Source organism: Hippoglossus stenolepis, chromosome 2, assembly GCF_022539355.2.
Source record: "Hippoglossus stenolepis isolate QCI-W04-F060 chromosome 2, HSTE1.2, whole genome shotgun sequence".
NCBI lineage: Eukaryota > Metazoa > Chordata > Actinopteri > Pleuronectiformes > Pleuronectidae > Hippoglossus > Hippoglossus stenolepis.
Genome location: NC_061484.1, coordinates 15683958 through 15707075, shown reverse-complemented (window position 1 = coordinate 15707075; position 23118 = coordinate 15683958). Strand labels below are relative to the sequence as shown.

At 39.1% G+C, this 23118-nt stretch overlaps 3 protein-coding genes across 3 annotated transcripts; 1 reads left to right on the top strand and 2 right to left on the bottom strand.

The window, feature by feature from the left end:
• Positions 1-2995: 2995 nt before the first annotated feature.
• Positions 2996-8245, bottom strand: LOC118124377 (endoplasmic reticulum resident protein 27). The gene is made up of 7 exons (XM_035182062.2): positions 8191-8245; positions 7459-7544; positions 6196-6333; positions 5986-6102; positions 5384-5509; positions 4718-4915; positions 2996-3037 (listed from the first exon to the last, which is right to left on the bottom strand). The coding sequence occupies exons 1-7, from the start codon at positions 8243-8245 to the stop codon at positions 2996-2998; spliced, it is 762 nt and encodes a 253-aa protein (XP_035037953.1).
• An 8575-nt stretch (positions 8246-16820) lies between these two features.
• On the bottom strand, positions 16821-18369 carry LOC118115549 (retinal cone rhodopsin-sensitive cGMP 3',5'-cyclic phosphodiesterase subunit gamma). Its single transcript, XM_035166772.2, has 3 exons — positions 18219-18369; positions 17524-17645; positions 16821-17404 (listed from the first exon to the last, which is right to left on the bottom strand). The coding sequence occupies exons 2-3, from the start codon at positions 17631-17633 to the stop codon at positions 17287-17289; spliced, it is 228 nt and encodes a 75-aa protein (XP_035022663.1). The 5' UTR covers positions 17634-17645; positions 18219-18369; the 3' UTR covers positions 16821-17286.
• Positions 18370-20047: 1678 nt separating this feature from the next.
• LOC118115558 (retinal cone rhodopsin-sensitive cGMP 3',5'-cyclic phosphodiesterase subunit gamma) lies at positions 20048-22135 on the top strand. The gene is made up of 3 exons (XM_035166785.1): positions 20048-20197; positions 21486-21606; positions 21701-22135. The coding sequence occupies exons 2-3, from the start codon at positions 21497-21499 to the stop codon at positions 21816-21818; spliced, it is 228 nt and encodes a 75-aa protein (XP_035022676.1). The 5' UTR covers positions 20048-20197; positions 21486-21496; the 3' UTR covers positions 21819-22135.
• The last annotated feature ends 983 nt before the right edge of the window (positions 22136-23118 follow it).

Below are 23118 nucleotides of genomic sequence, written 5' to 3'. Positions count from 1 at the left end.
CTTGTCTGTGCAGCAGACACTGTCCCAAGTATACAACGCACAGGTGGCTCAGAAGCTGTTGGCCAGTCAAAACAGTGTCTTCATCCATATTAGAATATCTATATTCACCTAAGCGTCACATATTATGGTACATTTTTGATTAGTAAATTGAGGTGGATGTGCCTGCGGAAGTAAAGCGGGTCGTCCACTTACCAGAAGGTCAGCGGTTTGATTCCAGTCTCCCTTATTCGTTGTGCCTAAGTGTTCTTAGCAAGATACTAAGAACAATGAAGCTACGAAGAGCTCATTAATCATGTTTAGGAAATGATGATCCTGAGTTTAGCTGAAACATTAGGAACTGACTGAAAAGGAGTCGTCACATGTGGACTCAAACAAAACCCTCCATCAGACACTGGACCTGCAGATCCGCAACAACGACTAATGACAGTGGGTTAAATATTCATAAAAGTGTACAACAAATACAACTGAGAGGCTGCAACAGGAGCCAGTTCTATTGTGATGCTTGAATGAAGTGAACTGTATTTTGCCTTGTCTTGTCCTCGCCAGCTTTTCTCCTCTCCCATGATACACATGCACTATATCACTGCAACAAACAACCTTCAAATCCCCAGCTGCAGACGTGCATTCAGCATTTATTTTGAAACTGTTACCTCAGGGTGCGTGTGGAAGCTCACAGCTACACAGAGAGTTTCCTGTCATGTTGTTCAGCGTGTGACATCACTACGGTGCTGGGGACTTTTTCAAAGGTGTCTGTATAGAACACTTTTACTGCAGGACGTCCTGTGAGAAACAACGTAATGTGAATTTGAGTTTTTATAAGATTGATTATTTTTATATTTTCACCCCTGTCCACTTGTTTGTTTGTGGGCAAAGCAAGAACACATCTAACACGGACCCTTTCACTTTCTTTAATATTACAAGTCTTTTTTTTGTTTTTGTTTTTACATCGACTCTAATTTCCCAGGAAATAATGTATGGATCTGAAAATCGTGTGTGTTTGTAATGTGGTGCAGCTTGATTGAATTCAAGGGGACAGTTGGGCATTGGTGGAGGTGGAACTACTGAGTGATATTTTAGTTTTGTTATCTCCGCCAAGGAGGTTATGTATTTTTTTTTTTTGTTGTTTGTTAACAGTATTACGCAAAAAACACTGGTTGGATTACCATGAACGTTAGCATAAGGATTCAGTATGGGTCAGGGAAGAAGTCTTTTGTTAACATAATATTTAGAATCTTACTGAAAATATATCAGGCTTTTCTATGTAAATAAAATAAAAATTCAAACTTACATATTTCATAGTTGGACACAGGGGATAGTACATAGGTGCAGAGGGTTGGACCTAAAAGTGTATTTTGAATGAGATGTGAAAATATGTTTTGCTGTTACACATATATACTGCAAGTACTGTATGTATCTGCTCAGACAGAGCAACATTTACTGTCTTCCCATGTTCGGATCTCCCAACACACAGTGACAACAGTGAAAAGATGGAGCCGTTAAACAGCCTTTTAACACAATCTAGTGTTCTGCATACTGCGTTTCAGTTTTCAGTCAAATGCACCAGGACAAACTTTTAGAAAGATAAATAACACCAGCTACAGTTTGACTTATGACCTAGTTCACCCGCTGCTTATTTATGGGACGAGTCTTACTTAGAGACCAGAAGATTTAGGACATTTCCTTCTTGGGACTGAGAGCAGCCAAGTTGCTGCTCAGTCTAGCACAACGGCACAGTGAGATCTGCAGCGGTTTTCACTGTGTTCTGGAGAACAGAGAGGTTTGTGTTTGAGCAGGAGATGAAGGAGGAGGAGGAGGAGGAGAGGTCCTTCACATGTCACATCATGAGAAAAGCCGTCAAGGCCTCATGATCATTAATTTAACACACAGTAGCTGCAATTACAGAATACAATTGTCGGATCTTCTTTATTAGTGTTTCAACACTCACCAAGATTACACAACTAACGATACATTCATATTAAAGTTATACGCAATGACTGGGCCTAATTCGTTGATGAAGTGGCAGCAGCAGCTTATAATTTGCTCCGTTGACGGTGTAAAACTAAAACACAGTCATGTCTGTCACCCTTTGAATCCCATCATTTCACACATTGATGTAAAAGCCGTCACATCTGTCGTCCGTCTCAGTCGCAGCCCTAAACAAACTGCGACGGCGGGCAGCTCTCTGTGTGTATTTCCATCTGGTCTCTGAGAAACGTCCACCTGCCAGGCTTTCCCAGTTCCGCCGGATGTATCCACTTGGCAATTCAACACCACTAATTATCCTGATCCAAGTCTGGGCCTCGACGTTCCCATCTCCCTTGAGAGAAAATTTTTGGGACAAGCTCGGGACTTTTTCTCTCCCTCCGCCTACACACCATCTACTGTTCTTTTATAGATTTTATAGCTAAATACTTTGAGTTCATATCATTTTTTAGAAAACTGTGTGTGAGTTCTGCCTCTGATTCCTTCGTCGCTGGGGATCTTCATGTTAGTTTGTCCTGCACAGATGAAGCTTCTCACCTAATTTACACATACTTCTTACCCGGCGTGACTCACAGGAGAAAGTACCACTAACTACTGTGTCTTAACTGCCTGGGGTCGGATCTTCCCTGCCTGCTCTCTGTCAGTCTCCATGAGGTCCTTGTGTTGTGGTCCTGACAATAACATTCGCAGACAGACGAGCAAACTGCGCCAGATCACTACGACTTGCGGCCGGTGACCTGTGGTCGGGCCACAGACGGGGCTCGCACTCTCGTAAACGGACAAAACATAACATACACAGAGTAAATAAGTGAGGACGCATGATAGACACACGCACACATGCAAACCTTCACTTAGCATTGTCTCGGTTGTGCTCAAAGAAAGAAACTGCACAGAGAGAGGAATGCAGTCGGTTTAGTTTTCTTTTACAGAAGAAAGAATTCACATCAGATGCTTTATTCGTTTATGTATCTATTTAATGTATAATAATGTATTTACATTTGATGGTTGAGTTTTAGAGCTCTGTTTTGGGTTCTGCTCCGGCCTGTTTCACGTCCTGGAAAATAAAAGTTCACATGAATTACAGCAGACAGAACAGCACTGGGGAACATATAAAACAATGCAGACTTGTAGAAATCAAGTTTATCTCAAGTTCCTCTATTTTACATTTGCACTGAAACAAACACTTGAACTGAATTTATTATTTATAAAAAAAAAAGTAAAAGCCTCAGGAATAAATACAGTGAATACAATGTAATTTCAAACAATTGAACACCTAGAGGTAAAATATGGTAAGATTAAAAACCTAAATTGTCCTAAGGATAAACTATCCTTATATTCGAAATATTCAAATTTCATATATATATATATAGCTTGATTTATTTATTCATATATTTATTTTTTAGTAGATGCGAAAAAAACAGAAATAATGAACCATATTTATCACAGTACACATATTGTTAAAAGTGGAGGAACACTCAAAGGGAAAATGCTGTGAAAACTTTTCTTTTCCAGGCAAAGCTCCAGTTCAGAACTTAAAGGAAATCTATGGAAAGTTATGACTGGACCAGAAGGAAATGAACAAAACAAACTGCAGCAGCAACAACAGTGTAATTGTTTGTGTTGCTGGTGATCTTGGTGATTTTGACGTTCAGTAAATGAACAGAAGCAGAAAAACAAGGTGAGAAACGTATTTAGAGAGGAATCCTCAGGTGGTATTCTGAAGAAGTACGAGAATCCAATAATTATGATATATAGTTTTGTTGATTATTTCTTTTTGACCTAGGTTACCAACAACAATTGTTGCTAATTTAATTCATACATACATCATCAACATGAAGTACTTTACATGACTATACTTTTTTGTTTACAATTAAAAAAAAAGTAAAAACTGCATACAAAGGAAAGTATCTTAGAATGATATATCATTTTAACATAGTTTCTTTAGTCTGCATATTTAGTTTGACACTAAATGTCAAAATATTGGTAATATTGTATTTCTTACTCCACTACATTTATATGACCACTACAGCCACGTAGCACTTTATTACAATCAGATTACATATAACTCAGAATATTGAATATGATATGAAGGGGTCTATCACCTGACGATATATATATAGTATTTCAAATTAGCTCCACCTCAACTACAACATTAAAATGCTTCTTTCATGTTGAACAGGAGAAATAGAAATGCTCATAATTTTGCCAGTTACACAAGAACTTTTACCTGTAACTGATTTCTCCAGTGTGTTATTGCTACTTTAACTTAAGTAAAACGATCTAAATACATTTTTTCACCAGTATAGATCCAGTGCCAGTTATGTAACAGATCTAATGTGATCTGAATTCACTTGTTTTCGACTGAAGGAGTCCAGACTGTGTGTCCCTCCCAGCTGCAGCTCTGTGTGGTGCAACACAGCAAATTAGTGACAGAGTGAGGCCTCCTGTCTTTTGTGTGACAGATAAAAAGAGCTTTTCTTCTTCAACCTCACTGGTGAAGCCTTTCTCCTCAAGGCCAAGGGAGCAGTGTTCCTGTTTAACTTTTACTGAACATTTTCTAATTTGGTTTCTTTCAATTTCTTGCCTGTGCTGCTTATTTTTAATTCAATAAACGGTGTCACTCTTTTTTAATCTACGTGTCCGGAAAATAGATCCCCTCAGTACAATCACTAAAATATCTTAATCATATGTTGCAGGTCAAAAACATCTAATCAGGCAAATCCTGGCCGCTCACCTTCAGTTCTCCTCGCAGGAACGACTGGCAAAACTCCCTCACTCCTTCGGTAGAAATCTCTCCCACAGGAAGGAGCCACTTCATGTCCGAGCTACCGTCGTAGATGCCAACTCGTGGGAGGTCTTGAGACTTGATGCCAAAGTAGCCGAGTGACCGAGAGTTGGACTTCACGGCTCCATTAATCAGCACAAACAAGAACTGGAACACAGACTCAGACTTTAACCTATTGTACAGTCAATCAAGTAACTGCAGATATGAAACTGCTTCCAGAGTTTTATGAAAACCATTTGGTTTCGTTGGATTTGTGATAGAATATGAAAACACAGGGTTTCTGCATAATTTATTAAATTTAAGTTTGAAATTAAATGTGGTTTCATAATTGTCTGTCCATTTCTGGACTTAGTTATGTGAAAGAAAATGGATAGATGAATATACCAATTAAAATTAAAATAAATTCGTTTTTTGTACATTATGAGTCAATGAGCTCCTTGACAGCAGTTTTCCCCACAGCCAAAAATGTTAAACTTATATTAATGTCCACATCAGGCAAGCAAAAACTGAGATCTAAATCGTTTTAGAGGTAAATTAATTGTATGCATTACAGACCTGCACTTACTATAATTAGACACGTCATAGCCCTGCTGTTACTCTAGTGGTCATTCTCACCTTGCCTGTAAACTCAGGGGCCAGAGCTCTGAGTTGCTCCTTGAGCTCAGTGAATTCTTTAGTCCCCCTGTTGGCGAAGAGCAGGAGGTGTGTCTTCACCTCCGAGTTGAACAGGCCCACTGCCGACTGAGAGAAAACAGAGGGTTAGGACGGGTTAGGACATGATCACATACACACACACACACACACACACACACACACACACACACACACACACACACACACACACACACACACACACACACACACACACACACACAGGAGTTTTTAATCACTCTCTCTCTGATCAGACCTGTCAGGTTAAAAATGGGTGGGACTACAGTGGGAATTTATGATGTCACAAATCTCGTGTACCAGTAAGAATGATGATAGGTCAACAGGTCTTCCCGCCCTAACGGGAAATGGAGCCGTCAGTCAAATTCAATTTGTCCTCACCCACATGTGATTTAATGGGGACAGTGAATTTGTATCTGTCTTCATTTGTCCTCATAGCATGTTTTTAAATGAAGTAAGGCTTTGAAGAGAGGACAGGAAGAAAGTCAGAAGCTGTTGACTCCATGCAAAGCATTTATACGTCAGTGATGAAGACATGGCGGTCCTACCACTTGGTTGTATTCTGTGATGTATCGGATCTCATTGACGGTGATGAAATTTACGAGACCATCAGCGTCCAGCTTCTTGGCGTCCGCGACAACAAGATTGTCCTGGTGATTATCCGCCTGGATCACACGACACACAGCCACATCGTTATCACCATTAGACTGACGGTACATCATCAACGTTGGATAATGAAAAGTGATGATGTGAAATACCTTCCTGAAGATGGTGATGGTGTCTGAGGAAAGCTTGTAGTCGGCCCACACCTCCTTCACTGTGCAAATGGCGACAGGGACGGACTCGACGCGCTCTGCAGCTGCAACAAGCTCCTTATACCCATGACTCTCCTCTCCCTGAGAAACCAGAGTGAAAGACAGAGTTACAGAAGGGAACTGTTTAACTCTCTCATCTCATCACGTATAATCGTTCACTCTTTTTTCCCACAAGTTGCTTTTCTGTCATTATTACACATATATTGTAAATCAGTAATATCCTGCTTTGCCAATACTGCATTTACAACTGGTTTGAAAACTGAAAGATTTAATATACAAAAGAAGATGATCTTAGAGATATGATGTATTTGTTTACATCAAAAGTACCCAGCAGTAAATTAAGAAGTTTAACTAAGCTCCACTTCAACCAGTTACAATATCAATATACTGCTCACGTGTTCATGCATCAATAATATAATAACAATTATATAACACTTAAACAATGATGGGAACCAGTCTGCTGCATAATTAGTATTTTTGATACTTTAAGTACACAGACAGAGACGGAGACGAGGACCAAATAAATACAGTGGACCAGGAAGCTGACTCACAGAAGGTGAATCATGTCTATTTCTGAGTATTACATGAGCTCTGGCACTCTGTTTTATTATTTTGCAGCCTGTAATATGTGTTCATTCCCAATGAGTCACAGCATCAATATTTTGGTCTCTCCTAGCCTTCATGATCCAACCATCCTCATGAGTTATCCTCATGTGGCCTCCTCCTCTCTCCTCCCATGAACCTTTCCCCTGCTCCTGCACTTGTTTATGTGAGGTTCAATGGAGCCAATCCCACAAGACTGCAGATATGCATGTGTTTCCTGTCGAGTGGCCGGCCATCTTCCCCCGGCACACTGCGTCTGGCCAAAGGGCCCGCCTCTGTGGGCCGGCCAGCCGCCCTCGGTCCCTCGCAGCAGCAGCAGCGGCGTTGCCAAAGGTGTGGCCACAGGAAATACATCCTTCTTTGAGATCTATTCGTGACAGCGGCATCACAGAGACCAGGCTGCAAACACAGGCTGTATTTTGGGAGCTCTCACAGTCAGATAAAGATAATCTGTCTGATCATGGTGTGCCGCATGCATGTTAACATAGTAAACCGAACCATAAAACAGTGTCTGTGGGTTTGCTTGAAAAAATGTCTGGAGGCTTATTTTGAGTGCAGGTTTTTTTTTTTTTTTCTCTACGTGTGATTGGGATCTTGTCTGACCTCCAGAAATCCGATGACCACCACCTCAGCAGAGTCGATGAAGGCCTCGGCAGCCTTGGTGTCATTCAGCCGAGGAAGAGCAGTGTCTGAGGAAGAATGAGACACGTCAACATAGTTTGGACCTCACAGTCCCAGTCATTGTGTCAATAAGACTAAGAATACATTTTATGATTTGCTGCTTAAAATTGAGCTGAATTGAATACCTTTTATTTTAGTTCATTCATTTTTTTGCCATGGATTTTTATGAAGCACTTTGTAACCTGGTTTAAATAAGTGCTATACAAATAAAGCTATTATTATTATTAATATATTATTATTATAAAAGTCTACACAGTGTCAGCAAGTCCATATGCTCACAGGTATCTATGCCCCTTCACGGAGGGCAAGGCACATTTATTTGTACAGCACATTATCACACCAAGGTCGTTCAATGTGCTTCACAGAAATAACTGAAGCATAAAAGTACAGATCAATAATCTCAGTTTAGTATGTCAGCATGCTAGAATTCCCAGAGTAGTACAACACACAAAGTACAGCAGAGGCTGATGGGAACATTTTTGCATTTTGCCGCAATTTGATCATTAACCAGAATATTGATTTGTGGAGCTGCGTTGTTAGCAGGTCACAGGAAATGATTATATCCAGGTTCATCTTCTACATTTAAAGCCGAGAAGAGCCGAGATGATAAGTTCAGAAAAATCAGGACAACAAAGTGTAGTTAAATCCATTTACCTTTCTTTGCAAAGGCAGAGGAGACCAGGAAGGTGAGGAACAGAGTGATCAGCATGTTTCTGGGGATTCGACCGACCGACAGGCTGCAGCTAAAACAGAAGAAAACCCAGGAGAGGTCAGAAGACTTTTGTAGCTGTTCGACTCGTGTCACCTCTGCTCTGTCTCTGTCTCACGCCACATGGCAGCAGCAGCCGCAGCCGCTGCAACTCTCCTGGAACATGATTGGAGGCTTCGTGGGAACCAGCAAGGTGTTCTTGATAAGTTTGGGTGGTGGGATGTAAGACTACGTGTCGCTGTTCGACAGGAGACAGGTTAATGTGGTTGTGTCTGGCGCTGTATGGACACATTTAGTCCTGCTGACCTCTGGCTTTGTGAATTCAATCTTTTCTCTTGTCTTGACGAGTCTTGTTTGAAGCATTGTCTTTACCCCTTTGCTCTCAAATGTCCTGAGTGTGTTACATACATGTGTATGTGGGTGGGAGTCTCTGCAGGAATAGCAGCTTGGTTAATGTTGATGTTTCAACACCAGGCAGATCTCAGGTACAGAGAGGCCTGTGAGACAGACCTGAGATTAACTGGGCTGCAGTTTGGAACATTCACCACATGAGGGACACAACTCCTGCCTGATCTATGCCATCACCCTGTAAAGTAAATGTTCTATTACGCCTGGAAAATTCATAAAGCAGAGGAGACATTAAATCTGACTATTTTTTATGCATTGGTGTTTACATTAAGTTATTAAGTTATTTCCTTAATTTTCTTCTTATTTCTCTGTTTTTAATTTGATTATTTGTAATATAATATTTTAGTATTATTTTATGAAATTTCAAATTGCTTTTATATATTGTAAAGAGTCTTAAAACACCACTGGAAATGTCTGTATAAATTTAGAATTTATTATATAACTATATATATATTATATATGCAACAAATAAAAGCATGAAATTATATGATGATATGGTTATTATTGATTATTCATCCTCATACTGAAGAAAAACCAAACCACACCATTAGAGAGAAGATTTGATCAGATCAACTGAATAATGTTCAATTATTGATGTTTGAAATTGAATGTAAAAGTCACATAAACAGGCATCATAAGGTCAGACCCAGAAAGAAAGTAATCAGATTAGACAGATACAGTGAAAAACAAATCTCTTGTTTAGAGGTGCTTATTCGTCAACGATGGAGTCAACACAACCTCATGACTGTTTGTTCAGCAGGATTTTTAGAGAATAAATACGTGCTCTCTCAAAAAATAGTATTGACTAACAACTATTAAAATCTAAATTTTGAGTCAAGTGAGTCCAATAAAAAAACGTTTTAATTGTCAGAGCGACAGAAAGGGCCGTTGAACAGCAGCTCCCACAAACACCACAGAAATGTTTTGTGACAGCGCCACATCTGTCAAACAAAAAACTAAAAAAGTAGGATTTATATCAACTTTGACATTTTTCATTCTGAGTATTGTTGCCACACAAAAGGAGTTCACTGGAAAACTGGGGGGAAGTCACACTTTGGCCACAGAGCAGAAAAAAACAAGTGGATGCACAAAAATACAATGAACTCTGTCAGGACGAAAGGTTTGGCCTGAACCCTACGAACTTTCTCTTTTTAAATAAAAAGAAACGTCTTTGTATAAATAAAAATCAATCCTGTTACTTTTGTAAATTTAGGCTATACAATTTTTATCCTGAATTTCAAACAACAACAAAAAAGACAAAAAAATGTCAAAATGTGATCAGGGAAATCTATGAAAATGACACCTTCTTTTCCCCTGACTGATATAAACAGAACATCAGAAACTGAAATAATCTGATTCCTCAAGACCGAGAGTTGAGAGTAATGACAATATTATTACTTTTACTATGTATTTGCCCTTAAATTGAATATGTGTCATAAATTGAACTATCATCCCCAGACCCACACGACTAAAAATCAAACAATAATGGAACTAAATGTGAAATTAAATTCTTCTCTTATTCAACACATCTGATTGAAATGAGTGAATACAGGTGTTTCCATTTATCGAGGTAAAATCATTATAAACATATCTAGTTTATTATAACAAAACCAAAGCTCTGACCTCATTTACAGGGTCGGGGAGAACGATACATGTTCACAGGAAGCTTATGGAAATCACTAACACTGTAAATCAGGGCAACACTAACGTCACAGACTTCAGTAAAATACCACATTCACACGTCACAACACCGACACCACCTGCATTAGCATGCAGCTTCTTCCAGGTGACGACCACTGAGAGTAAATCTACTTACAAACACCTTTTCTGTCCCTCTGGCGTCACGACACTGAGGAAGCCCACACGCTACTGTGTGATTATTTAGTTTGTACAAAGCATCTGTTAAATAATAAAATACAGAAGTAAGAAGACAAGTAGTTCTGGGGTTTATTAGAGCTGTTTCTAATATTGCTCAATACCCATTTAACAAATACACAGAACAGTGTTACTCATATGACAGTTATGCAATGTGGTTGATGTTCAAAGCAAAAATATTAATATTGAAACAATTATATATTTACAACATGTTTCAGTGTAATTGTTGTTGTAGATGTGGCAGCTGCAGAACAAACGTTAGTCTGAGCCTGGCAAGCTTGTTGGGCCTTCAGCCACAACTATAAAATACATTTTTAAAGGTTATGTTTATGTTTTTTTTAAATGATGGAATAGTATTTAGCAAACAGACATTTTATTTCTTGATCTGTTTTTTATTTCACTCTGAGGTTTAATCCAAACCAAAAAGCGTCTGTTTGTTTAAATCTCTGCATAAATGTCTCCTTCAGGGGATTTATCTCTGCTTCCAGCTGCACTCTCAAAAGCAACAAACACCCTTTTACCATCTAACTTACGTTTCATCTACAGCATTCCTGACACATGAAGCATCCTGGAGGCAGAAGAATGAAAAGGAATGAGAGGGGAAAAAAGCAGAAAGGACAGAAATAAATGAAGAAATGTTCAGTTTGGCAGTTTCTGACTCCTTGTGGTGCAGTGTAGGTGTTCGACAGGCGCAGGAAGGATGCGTTGGGGTTAGAATGACAGGACCAGCTGCCTATTTAGCTGGTGCTACAAATAAACACAGCAAAAGTAATGATTAGAATCACACAGGGGCAGAAATTAATACATCCGATTTTTTTACGCTGTGTTGTTGGTTTGTTTTCTGTAGAAACACTTGGACTATTTCAGGAAAACTTAAACTCTGAAGTTTCCCAAATACTTTTTCTGTAATAATTAAAATAATTTTATAGTTGGTTTAAAATCAGAGCAGCACAAACTGGTAACAACTAATACAATTGCATGTTTTTTAAATCTTCCATGTAGATGATGTTATTTTACACAATAGATAAACTTCAATCAGATGCTAAACATCAATGCAACTGACATGTACATCCACTGCTGGATACACATAAACACACAAAACCTGCGTTAAATCATGTTTTTTTTAGATGCATCTGTCATTTTAATGCAACATGACTCAATCTGCATTTATCATTTTATTTCATTTAATCATGCTGTTTACTATGTTTAAATCATGTTTGCGTGAGTGCTCCCAACGTATTTGTTGAACAACAACAGCATTTACAAGCAGATGAGAGCTACAGGTGGTGTGAGCAGTGATGTCAAGCAGGGGAACCTGGGACTGTGGGATTACTGGTATTTGTGTTGTGGCCTGCAGGTTTCAGCCGTCACTATATTTCAGTTACACAACGTTAAACCCTGTTAAGCTTTGACATGGCCCGAGTGTGTGAAGGTCTCACATCATGTGGTATTAATCCTCAGACCCTGCTGCTCCTCCCACTGGTGAAGATTAATTTGTTTACACACGCTAACGTGCACATTTATCATTTAAAGAAACGAGAAACATCTTTAAAACGATAAAATATCAAGATTATTAAAATAATAACCTTTTGAAAGCCGCATGTCAAACAACCATTCAAGAAAACCACTTTACAATAATGCAGTGCATACAATGAAAATAAATATCTGTATCATCTTGAATTATCAAAATTATGTACTTTAAAATATCCAAGATTTTTTAAGGTGGTATGTTTGGGACTTTAAATCACCTGTAGATGTGAATGTGAGTGTCAGCTCTGTCCAGTCTGGACCCCGCCTCTCATCCAATGTCAGCTCAGATTGGATGTTTGGTCTGAAGTGTCCAACTGCTGATGGTTGAGGATTAATATGATGGAGGTCACAGTGACGGTGGAAACTCTGTGGGAGTGTTGGCTGTATGGATTTCATGGGTGGGTTGGAACACACTGTCTGCTGGGGAAGCCCTCTGCCACTTTAATCACCTTAAAGGCTGCGTTTAATCCTTCACCTGCACAGGAGACACAGAATCTGCATCAGCATCTAATACAGGGACCCAAACAATGTGGGGAATAGCTACAGTGGATCACCACTTGCATTTGTTTATACATGAATGTGTTTTCTTGACTTGGGTTTGAGGGAATCAGGGATCTACCCACACACCCACAGAAAGGCGCCCCACCTGCACCACCACTTCCCTACGAGCCTCTGCGCCCTCACTACGACTGTGTGCATGTATGTACATGTGTGTTCCTGTAAGTAACAGTTATGGCGAGCTTTAAATTAAGAAAGTTCTGGCTTATAAAACCTGTATCTGTCTGCAATGACCCATATGGATAAATCCCAATCCTCTTAGAACCTAAGATGGCAGCTTACCTCGCCTCGGCCTGTAAGTCATGCCGTCATGCTAGAGCAAAGAACAAAGTGCAAAACAACATCCTCTGTTCCGACAGGTCTCACCTGAGATATTTTCACGATCTTAGTAAAACTGATGTCCGGAGACATACACACGAAGTGAGCCGGGTGCAGACACAGACACATGGCCTTGTTGATCCAGTCTCTCCTTCTAGGAACTGAGTGTTTTGTTTCCACAAGGTATAATTTGTGGGTGATTCCTGGATGTCTGGCTTGGTGTTTGGAAAGAGATTTGGTATGCATCATTGTCAGCAGCAATAAAACACTATACAATATTGTACATGTGCAAAATACTTCTCAGGGCTGTGGCTTTGCTCTTCATGCTCAAACTAAAATACCAACAATCACTGGACTGAGCTGCTGCTGCTCACTGAGGCCAATTCTCCTGATCCCTGAACAAATCTGTTTATTAGACAAATACTGTACTTTCCTTTGCTTAAGAAATTAATATGCTCTCACTTTAATGGTGTTTGACAGCAATAACGATTACATATATCATCTTAACGCATCATCATTTTTCTTACACTTTTGAGTTCAGAATGTACTGGTAAAAAAAATAAGTATGTTTTAATTCTCCGAGTCAGTTTTGATCTCCTGCAAAGAGAAGCTCTTAGATATAGGACTCGTGAGGACAGAAACATGACCAAACAGGTGCAGCCTGTAACCCGACTGCAATATAGGATTATGCAGGAGTTTTGTGCATCAGCTATAATATATTGACCCTCTCAGGATAAGTATTCAAACAAACTGTATATCCAGGTCATTTCTGGAACAGTCATCTTTATTTATATTGAAAATTAGGGCTGAGGTTTTCTACTTATAAATATATGGTATCATTAAACCCATTACATCAGAACAGTCTGTGCTTTTGCATCATGTGTCAAATAAAATAATGCACCAGATAAACTCAGTCATGCAATAATTCCTGATGGATTAAACTGAATATTATGGAAACATATTGCATTCACCCCCCCCAAAAAATGAAGGTGGTTATCGGTCACAGCTGTTTGAAAAGAGAAACAACACAGTGAAGTATTAATGCCTTTAAGTGATGGGGATAATATTATCAGGAGAGATTTATTCTTCTTTTTTGTCTTATCATATTGAAACAATCAGGATCTCATGATGTCATTATTGTGAGAACTTTAGAAACCTGAAGAAAGTGAATGTGGCAGTGAGAGAGAAAGAAGCAGAACCCACAGTGAGGTGGACAGTCTGATTTACTGAGGATGATTTCTGCATCGTACTGTCTGTGACTTTGCAAAGACTCATCCTACAGCCAGTGTGTAAAAATAGACAGTGAAGAATCTGTTTAGATCCGTACATGCACAGACACTGCTGAGTTTAACGACTGAAAAAAAACAAGATCAAACAACACTGTTCACCAAAATGTTATCCGGTAACTTCTTCTTGTTTTATCACAGCCAGCCATCTGTGCAGGAGACATTTCACCTCAGTGACTCCACTTCTCTCTCTCAGTTACCAGCAGATGCAGCTGTTGCAGCCCCAGCGACCATCAGTCTGCTCCAGAGAAACATCTGCAACACATCGCTCTGTTTGACCATGACTCATCATCTCATTTTAACATGACACGGCAGACACGCTGCTAAACTGCAACACAATTAACACCAGGAGTCTTTGAGTTTCTCAGAGATGTCTTCAACATTTAAATGCACTGTATGTTATTTTATACCCATGAACAATCATAATTGTTCACATGACACAAACTGCCTATTGTTATGAGTGTTTTTGTTCTTTTTATTCTTTCAACCATCAATAAAACTTCTAATATTCTGAATACCTGTGATGTGAGATTATTTCCTCCAGTGGCTGTAATCCCCAACCTGAGAGGCCATGAGATTAAAAAAAGGAAGAGCGATTTTGCAAAACAAAGCTTTTCTCAGTTATGTTTCCAAACTTTCCAATAATCTTTGCTTTTGTCTTTGTAAATTTAGTATTCAGGCCACTTAAAGGAGCAAAAAATCGAAGATTACAAGAATAAGGTTGTAGTCGTCAAGTGGAGCTCCGGCAAACATTGGTTCTCCTTGCTGGTTATTTCCTAAATCATTTCTTATTAAATTACGATTTTTGTGCTATTAAGAGCTTTCTTCTCAATTACAACTTTATTATCATAATATCTAATCAATATAGCCCTAATACTCTGTTGTTGCAAATGAATAATGAAGCACAAGGAACAAAAATCTATTTTTAGTTGAATTTGTTGTAAGTAGTTCATCAGCCAGTGATGAGGGGCTGCAGGACGACTTTAACATTTTGGATCTAAAAGGTTTGGGAACATCTGCTCTACAGAGAGATGATGTGTGGGCTTCATATGTTAAAGGCTCAGGGCACTCAGAGTAGAATTTGCCATTCAGATACATTTGATTTCATCTGCTGAGATATTGCCCCTGAGATTTCAGCCTTAAAAACCAAATACATACAGGTGTTCATGAATTCATTCATTCATTCGTTCATTCATTCATTCATATTGACACAAATAATATAAAATAACTGATATGATAATCATATAACACTTTAGTTATGTGAGGTTTATCAGTCTGGGGAAATAATTACACAGTTAAATGTCCTTTTCCTCTCACTCTTTCATTCTCTGTGTTCATCCACTCCTCACGTCCCTGATGATAAAGTGGCCAAAGGTTTCAGAATGAGGTTTGTTGTGTTTATGCCGCGTTGCACGGAGCACTGCCCCCTCTGTCAGCTCCCACTTTAAAGGCAGCTAATTGGTGCAGTGACACAGATGCACATTGATATCTGGAGGCCACCAGCAAACAACACAAACACAGATATGACCAGAGGAGCTGCGAAATATTTCATTGATATCGTAAAGATTGTATGTCCTCAGTTTCTGAAGTAGCCTATAAGATATCAATGGTGGAATTTAGGGACCGACTCCCTCAGTAAACATAAAGGCCTCATTCTAAGGTCAAACTTTAGTAGTACATTTTAGTTTCAGGTGATTATACACTAATGTAAACATAATATTCTAACATTATTATAGTACTATGTTCAATCTCTGCTGATAGATACGGCTAAATCCCAAACACTGGGCCTTTAAAATGACAAGCTATGAATTTTGACTGTTTTCACACCTGAACCAATTTGTCGATCAGCCCGTTACAGACCAACCATCCATCAGGGCAGAAGAAACCCGGCCCCTGAGAGCGACTCAGCCCGGCAGCTCACGTGGATGTTTCCCGTTGTGGCAGCGAAGTTAATGTGAAACTTAAACGAATCAGTAATTAGCTGTTGAGATTAAACAACCACCGGCGTCAGTGCAGCCCGAGGCTCAGAGCATCTCCATGTGCTGTTTATCTGTTGTATGTTGATTTGTCATTGCTCTTCCTCTCACAGCTCCGCATGTGTTATAAACACAGGAACACATGTCATAATGTGTCATGTTCACACAGATCGTCTCTCTTGTGTCTTTCTTCTTTGATGACTCATTCGAATGCTAGATTTTTATAAAAGCTGTTACCTTGATGTTAACTGGCATTAAATCAAACTACGATCTTTGTTGCAGTGATTATGTTGTCATTGAAACTCTCCATCTTCTTTGTCTCTTTTCTTCCGGAGAAATAGAGTGGACGGTTTTGTAAAAAAGAAGGTTTTGTTACCATGGAAACAACTGCAGTTATCTTCCCTGTTTTCTATTTATTTATATCTACAGTTTTAGAGATGAATCTAACAGTTTTCTAATGAGCAAGTGTGGCAACTAAAACAATGACCCCCCTTGTCAATAACGAACAAAGAGTTATATTTAGCTGATTTGCATTGATTGAGGCCAGAAAACAGTGAAAGTCACACGAGGCCAAACAACATGTGTGTTTCTCTCTGTGTAAATAAAAGACAGGACACGATCACATATGTTCTATGGAAAATATCAACATTTATTATTGTTGTGGAGTTGTTCCTCTCTACTGACAGATTAGACAGAGGTGAACTTTTTCCCCTGAAGGAAAAAAATCACCAAAATAAAATCGGATTTATCTGATTCACAAAATAGAAACCTGTGCACATTGAATCAGCAGCTTTGAGGAGACGACGTGGAACGGGGATATCACCATAACAGATCCCAAACCCTCTTCTCACATTTACAGAGTACAACATGTTCCGTTTGTCGTTTTTTCCTCTTGGGAAAGTAAAATAAAGTGCATTGGACAAGAAAGAGTGCCAGAGTATTTTTTTTTTTTCCAGGTCAAACCTCTAAATCATGAAGGGCTGCCTCCTCTCTAAAGCTCACAGGTAGTAGATCTTTAGCTGCTTAGACCACAGTAGGAATACATGAGCGACTATAGTGGCATATAGGGGCAGAGGCTGAGGAGAGAGGTCTAAACAATTCCATATTTTGCCAGGTCGCTGAGCTCCATGTCGCCAAAGGCTTCCCATGGGCAAACCACTGTGATGTCTGTGCCAAGACCCTCCATGCCGGGGATGTCGTCTCCGAATCTGAAGGGTGGAGACAAAGAAATACGTGATGAGCATAAAGTCGGGCTGGTGTTTTAACAGCTGAAATGACTGCAGGGTTGTTGCACACTAAGAGAAAGTGTGATCATAATGCGTCTCACCCCTTCTGGCCTGGTTTAGGAGCCTTGCTCTTGAAGGTGCGAGCGGCCCTCTGCTTGAATTTGGGAGGAGCCTTCCTGTCGGTGGGTGCTGCGACGTCAATGTCTGACATTTTGATTAGTTACTGACATAAAGAAAAAGTAGAGAAGAACACAAAATGTGAGTTTCATGCAGATCTTTTAAACCTTGGATTAAAACTTTTCAGTTTGCCACTTTGCTTGTATTCACTTCCATTTGGGCCTTCTCATTCATATCCTACACTGCACTATCCCTGTTGTTTGTTGAATATCAAATTTTCCCCTTTTAAATCCCTATTTATAACACTTGTTTTAATGTTTATGTTAAGCACTTTGAATTTCCTTGTTGGTGCTGTTCAGATTAACTTTCTTGCAGATTCCTCTGGTACCATGTATAACCTTTCATGCAGGTGTCCCTGCACTACTCCCCACTGTGATCATATTACACATCCTCTTCAGCTAGCTGATCAACAACCAGACCAGTAAGTGAAGTACAAACACACAAAGAATTGAAGAGAACCAGTAAAAATCATTATAAATCACCGATCTCCTTTTCAGCTCCCTGTCAGTCTTGGTAACAAGCTCTCTGAAGCCATTTGTCTGAGGCAGCACATGTTGCCCCATCAATAAGAGCTTGAAGCCCCTGAACACCAGCGGAGAGAACTGCAGCGTCAGCTTACCTTGTGTTGAGGTCTTGTCCTGATGCTGATTCTGATGCTGTCTGTTGAGCTAGTTGGTTTGTCCTCTCACTGTTGGACCGTCCCTTTTTATAGTCCTGAGGGCTGCTAATCCCCTCAAATGTTTAATCTGCCGTTCTTTTATGTGCCAACTCCGCTCGCTCCTCTTCGGTTCCAGATTAGCCACAAATAGACAAGATCAAGGATGAAGAGATATAAATACAAGGTGTATCTTAAGTTGGCATTGTGTGCTGGCAGTGCACTGGCAGTAAAAAGCATGACTAACAATTTAAAGACAAAACAAATATGCTGAATATACATTTATTGTCTCTTGTCTGTCTGTCTGTCTGTGTCACAGGCCACCACAGTCAGTATGTTAGCCACACATACCCCTGCATCATCAAAACTTTTGTAACATGTTTATAACATATATAACAGGACAAGTGGCTGTTTTTTATATATATTACAAATTATTTAAGATGTATAATTAAGTCAGGTCACTTTTATTCAATAACTGAATATATAATAGAAAGAAGAAGAAGAGAGGCTGTTGAGAAATAGAATTGAGGGACACACACACACACACACACACACACACACACACACACACACACACATACACACACACACAGAAATATATATCGTGCGAAATTTGAAAAACAAAAGACAATAAAATGCTCATCTCTAATCCAACATCTCTAACTATTGAACCTGTGTATATTATGCAAAATCGTTGTATCATCATTTTATGATTTCTACATTTGTTTAACTTTATTATTATTATAAATAATGACCGACTATAACATAAATGAATTAAATAATTTTCTAACTTCTCAGGATTCAAGTCCCCTGCATTCTTCTTTGATTTTACTGAAGCCTACATTTAATAAAGTCCACATCTAATGATGTGGAATATGTAGCTTTTAGTTCTATACATGCAGTATACAGTTTATTTACGGTCATGAAAAAGCTGACACATCAGTTTTAAATAGCTTACTTGGCTTGGATGACCTGTGACCTCATACCTGTGTTCAGACATGAGGGAGGGTTAAAGGAACGTGAGAAACTTGAAGAGCGGATTAGAAACCTTTAAGATACCAAAGAGCGGGATGTACAGTTGCCTCATCTGAAAACAAATGTGTCCTGATGGCACCTGCACAGAGAACCGAAGCATGTGATGTATGAGAGAGGCTCCGTTTAGCTCATCGCTGACAAATAAAGATCACTTCACCCTTCAGCTCTTGATCCCTCATCAAATGTCAGCGACTGAGGGGGAGAGACAGAAACAATGTAAAACAATTTACCTCAACAATAATGTCACATGAAAGTTGGAATCAGAGGGCGATAGAAATAAAAGAGAATCCACACCATTCATTTATTAAAGTCGCAAATATTAATCCATGATCTATATATTTTGTGATAAAAATTAATTCAAAATCCAATTTCTTTCTTTTTCCAGAGCTTTCATTTTTTTTATCAGATGATGAAGATATTGAGATGTGGACGAAACTCTGGAAAAACTAGTGTTAAAATCTTCGGTCAAAATTAAGGGTTTCAAGATCAGGAATGACCTTTCATGACCCTGTTTGTGTTTTAAAACTGTAAAATTTATTTTCATTGCAGAATAATATATCAACCTACAGCTATAATAGATGAATGTATATATTATTACTGTACAATAACATCATTCTACAAGAACATATCTAGAGAAGAATCAGGCTCTATTTAGTTTTTCTCAGAGCTGCATCATTATGTAAGGTAAACGTCTTATACATGTCATGATGCATAACGGTGGAATCCTGAGTCCCCCCCTTAATCTCATGGAGCAGAGCGGCCAATTAGAGGATGGGCAGAAATTTATGGATGAGCATGTGAGGGGGATTAGCAGGGTGGGCATATAAGAAGAAGCAGCACAAACACCAGAAACACTCAAACTGATCAGAGACTTTGGACAGAAGCCATTTGTGTGACTGCGACAACAGGTAGGATCACACTCTGACCTTCACTCAGCTCTGGCCAACTTTCAAATCTACAATTACACTCGGAGCGTAAATGAGTCTGCAGGACTAGATACAGTGAGAACCCTGGAAGAGCTCTCGCTGTGCTAGATCTCTATAATTATTTGAAGAGGAGTGCGCATGTATTTGCGTGCACTGCTCAAAGAGGTCTAAGACAATTTCTTTAGCCTTATTCTCTAGCTTCTAAATTTATACTTTTAGTAGTTTTACACATTGCATCTTTGTTTATTGTCTTGTTTACCTCTTATAGAACTTTGTAAATACTGTTTTTAAAAGACTTATATAGGCAACATTTACCTAATTCATTACCTACTTTTACTTTGAAGGGGCTCTGAGGTCTGTGGAGGTCACTTCCTTTATTCTCTGCATTGAAATAATGTCATTTAGAAATTCTGACAGAAAATTCTTACCTTTGATTTTAGTTATTTCCATTTCATCTAGTTTGCATTTTCAGCTTAATGTGTGAATAAGATCAAACAATTACGTATTCGTTCATCAAATTGACATCTATTTGTGTTGGGGGGGATGTGTGTGTAAAAATGTTAAAGTGTGTTTTGCAGAAATGTGTTGAATTTTAATTTCAGCCTTTTTCCTAGACAGTATTAAATCGTAAATACAGGCAATGTCAGTGAAGGCATAAGTGATAGCAATAAATAAACTCTTTATTACTAGGACTTGATCTCTGACGTGTACATTAGAAAAAAATCTAATTACATTATTGTTATTAAGTACAGATACAAAAATCCCAAAGATGTATAGTTTAAGAAGTAATTGATAAATCAAAACTGATTTCACATGTGACCGTGTTCAGAGTAAACATCAGTATCATCACAGAAGATTCCTGCTGAGCTTTTCTCTAAGACACCACAGTCAGCAGAGGTCAAACATTTTGATTGAAGCAGGTTGAAAATGTGTTGTTCAGGACACTTATAGTTCATAATTCACAAGGTACAGCATGTGTGTGGACTTCAGACTAACTGTGGAATTAGGTGAATTGAGTTAACCTGCAGGTCTCAAGAAGTACCAGTGTGTAACTTGGCCAGGAGTAATCTTTAAAGCCAAGGTGTAAAAATAGACAAAGCTGTTTGTGTAACTGCGTCTTAAGGACGCTTTGGTCTAAAATATGACCTCACCTGTGCGTGTTGTATCAGCTAAGCACGGAGGAGCAGAGGGGGCTTACAGGAGAGAGGGAGGGTCTTACACATGAAGATGAACAAGATTACTTGACTCTTGACTCTTTTCTTTCTCTCAGAGCATAAAGAAATGGGAGACACAGCTGTTGCAGCTCCCGCCGACAAGAAGGGCCCCCCCAAGTTCAAGCAGAGGGCCGCTCGCACCTTCAAGAGCAAGGCCCCTAAGCCAGGCCAGAAGGGGTAAGTAAAGGATATGAATATTTCCTCAAACCAAAGAAGGTCAAGTGAAACATTACCAGGAAATTAAAACATTTCTATGATTTTTTCTTTTCAGGTTCGGAGACGACATCCCCGGCATGGAGGGTCTTGGCACAGACATCACAGTGGTTTGCCCATGGGAAGCCTTTGGCGACATGGAGCTCAGCGACCTGGCGAAATATGGAATCGTGTAGAATCCCTTCTGCGTCTCCTTTACCTCCCTGCACCGATATTCCTTCGCCCAGTTTTCCTCCCACTTACCCTCCTCTTCTTCCTCCCCTCCTAAAGTACCTGATCTGATGTTTGTCATTGAGTTAGGCCCACATGAGTTTTGGGAAACATTGCACGAAAAAGAAAAACCCAAAGCTGATCCAAAAACATGGCAACATGTAATTATAAGATTATATATTATAATTATTTATTTATTTACACACCAAGCTGTCCATGCTTCAAGCAAAGACTCCAAACTTCTTCCACCCCCTGATATTTTTGCACTTGGCTTGTGCAAGCCTGAGAGACAATGGACCAAATCTGTTGTAAGCAGGTATAATTGCACTGCCGATCCTCTCTCCTGCCTTTTCCACTCCACGACCCTGCTTAATGTACAGCTGTTTATGAAAGATATATTTTGATTTTTATGAGCTATGAATGTAAATGTGTTCAGCTGAATAGAACTGTCAATAAACAGTTTCCCCTAAGAAATGTCTTCTCTGCTTGTTCCCGTATACATTTATGGTGAGTGATGATTCAAAGCATCACTATCTGCATTATTAAAGCTACTATTAATATGTATGCCACTTTGGTCCAGACTGTATTAGTTCTATTGGATGTATTTCAGACATTACATCTTACTGACTCTGGTGATCTCTTGGGTTTTCCTCTAGTGCCACCATGAGGTTGAAAAGTGTGATTGAATCATCTCGATTTAAACTTATGGAAGGAAACTCTGGCTGTTCTGGCACTGATCTCTTCACTTTTAATAGCATTTTCAACATATTTCAAATTATTAATTTATACTTAAGTTCCAGACCAAAATACTAAAAGTACTGCCACTGCTACCAGCCTTGATGGTAGCTGTACTTCCTTATATTTAGTGCTAAGTATAAAATGTTAATCGGTTTCCGCTTATATGTGGAAGCGTGTGGGTGTAACTTTGGGTTGGATGACAGTCAAATACTTTGGATAATCACTGAATTATTTCTTACCAATGACTAATGGTTTAACAATCACTTAATACGTCACACTTGCTAGATATGCGACTGGCTACGGCCAAAGTGGCTACAATGAGACTGGGGTGAAAAAGGGTTTTGCTGCCAAATAAACTGAATTAAGGAAACCAACCACTTCATTACATTTTAGGACAGACAATAGTTTTCATTCAGTGTGACGCTATGATTATTTTGGGGTGTGCTGTACAGGCGGGTATGATTATTGGTGGAATTTCTGGAGTTACAGACCAAAACGCAGTAAAAGGAGAATTAATATTGAACTTGC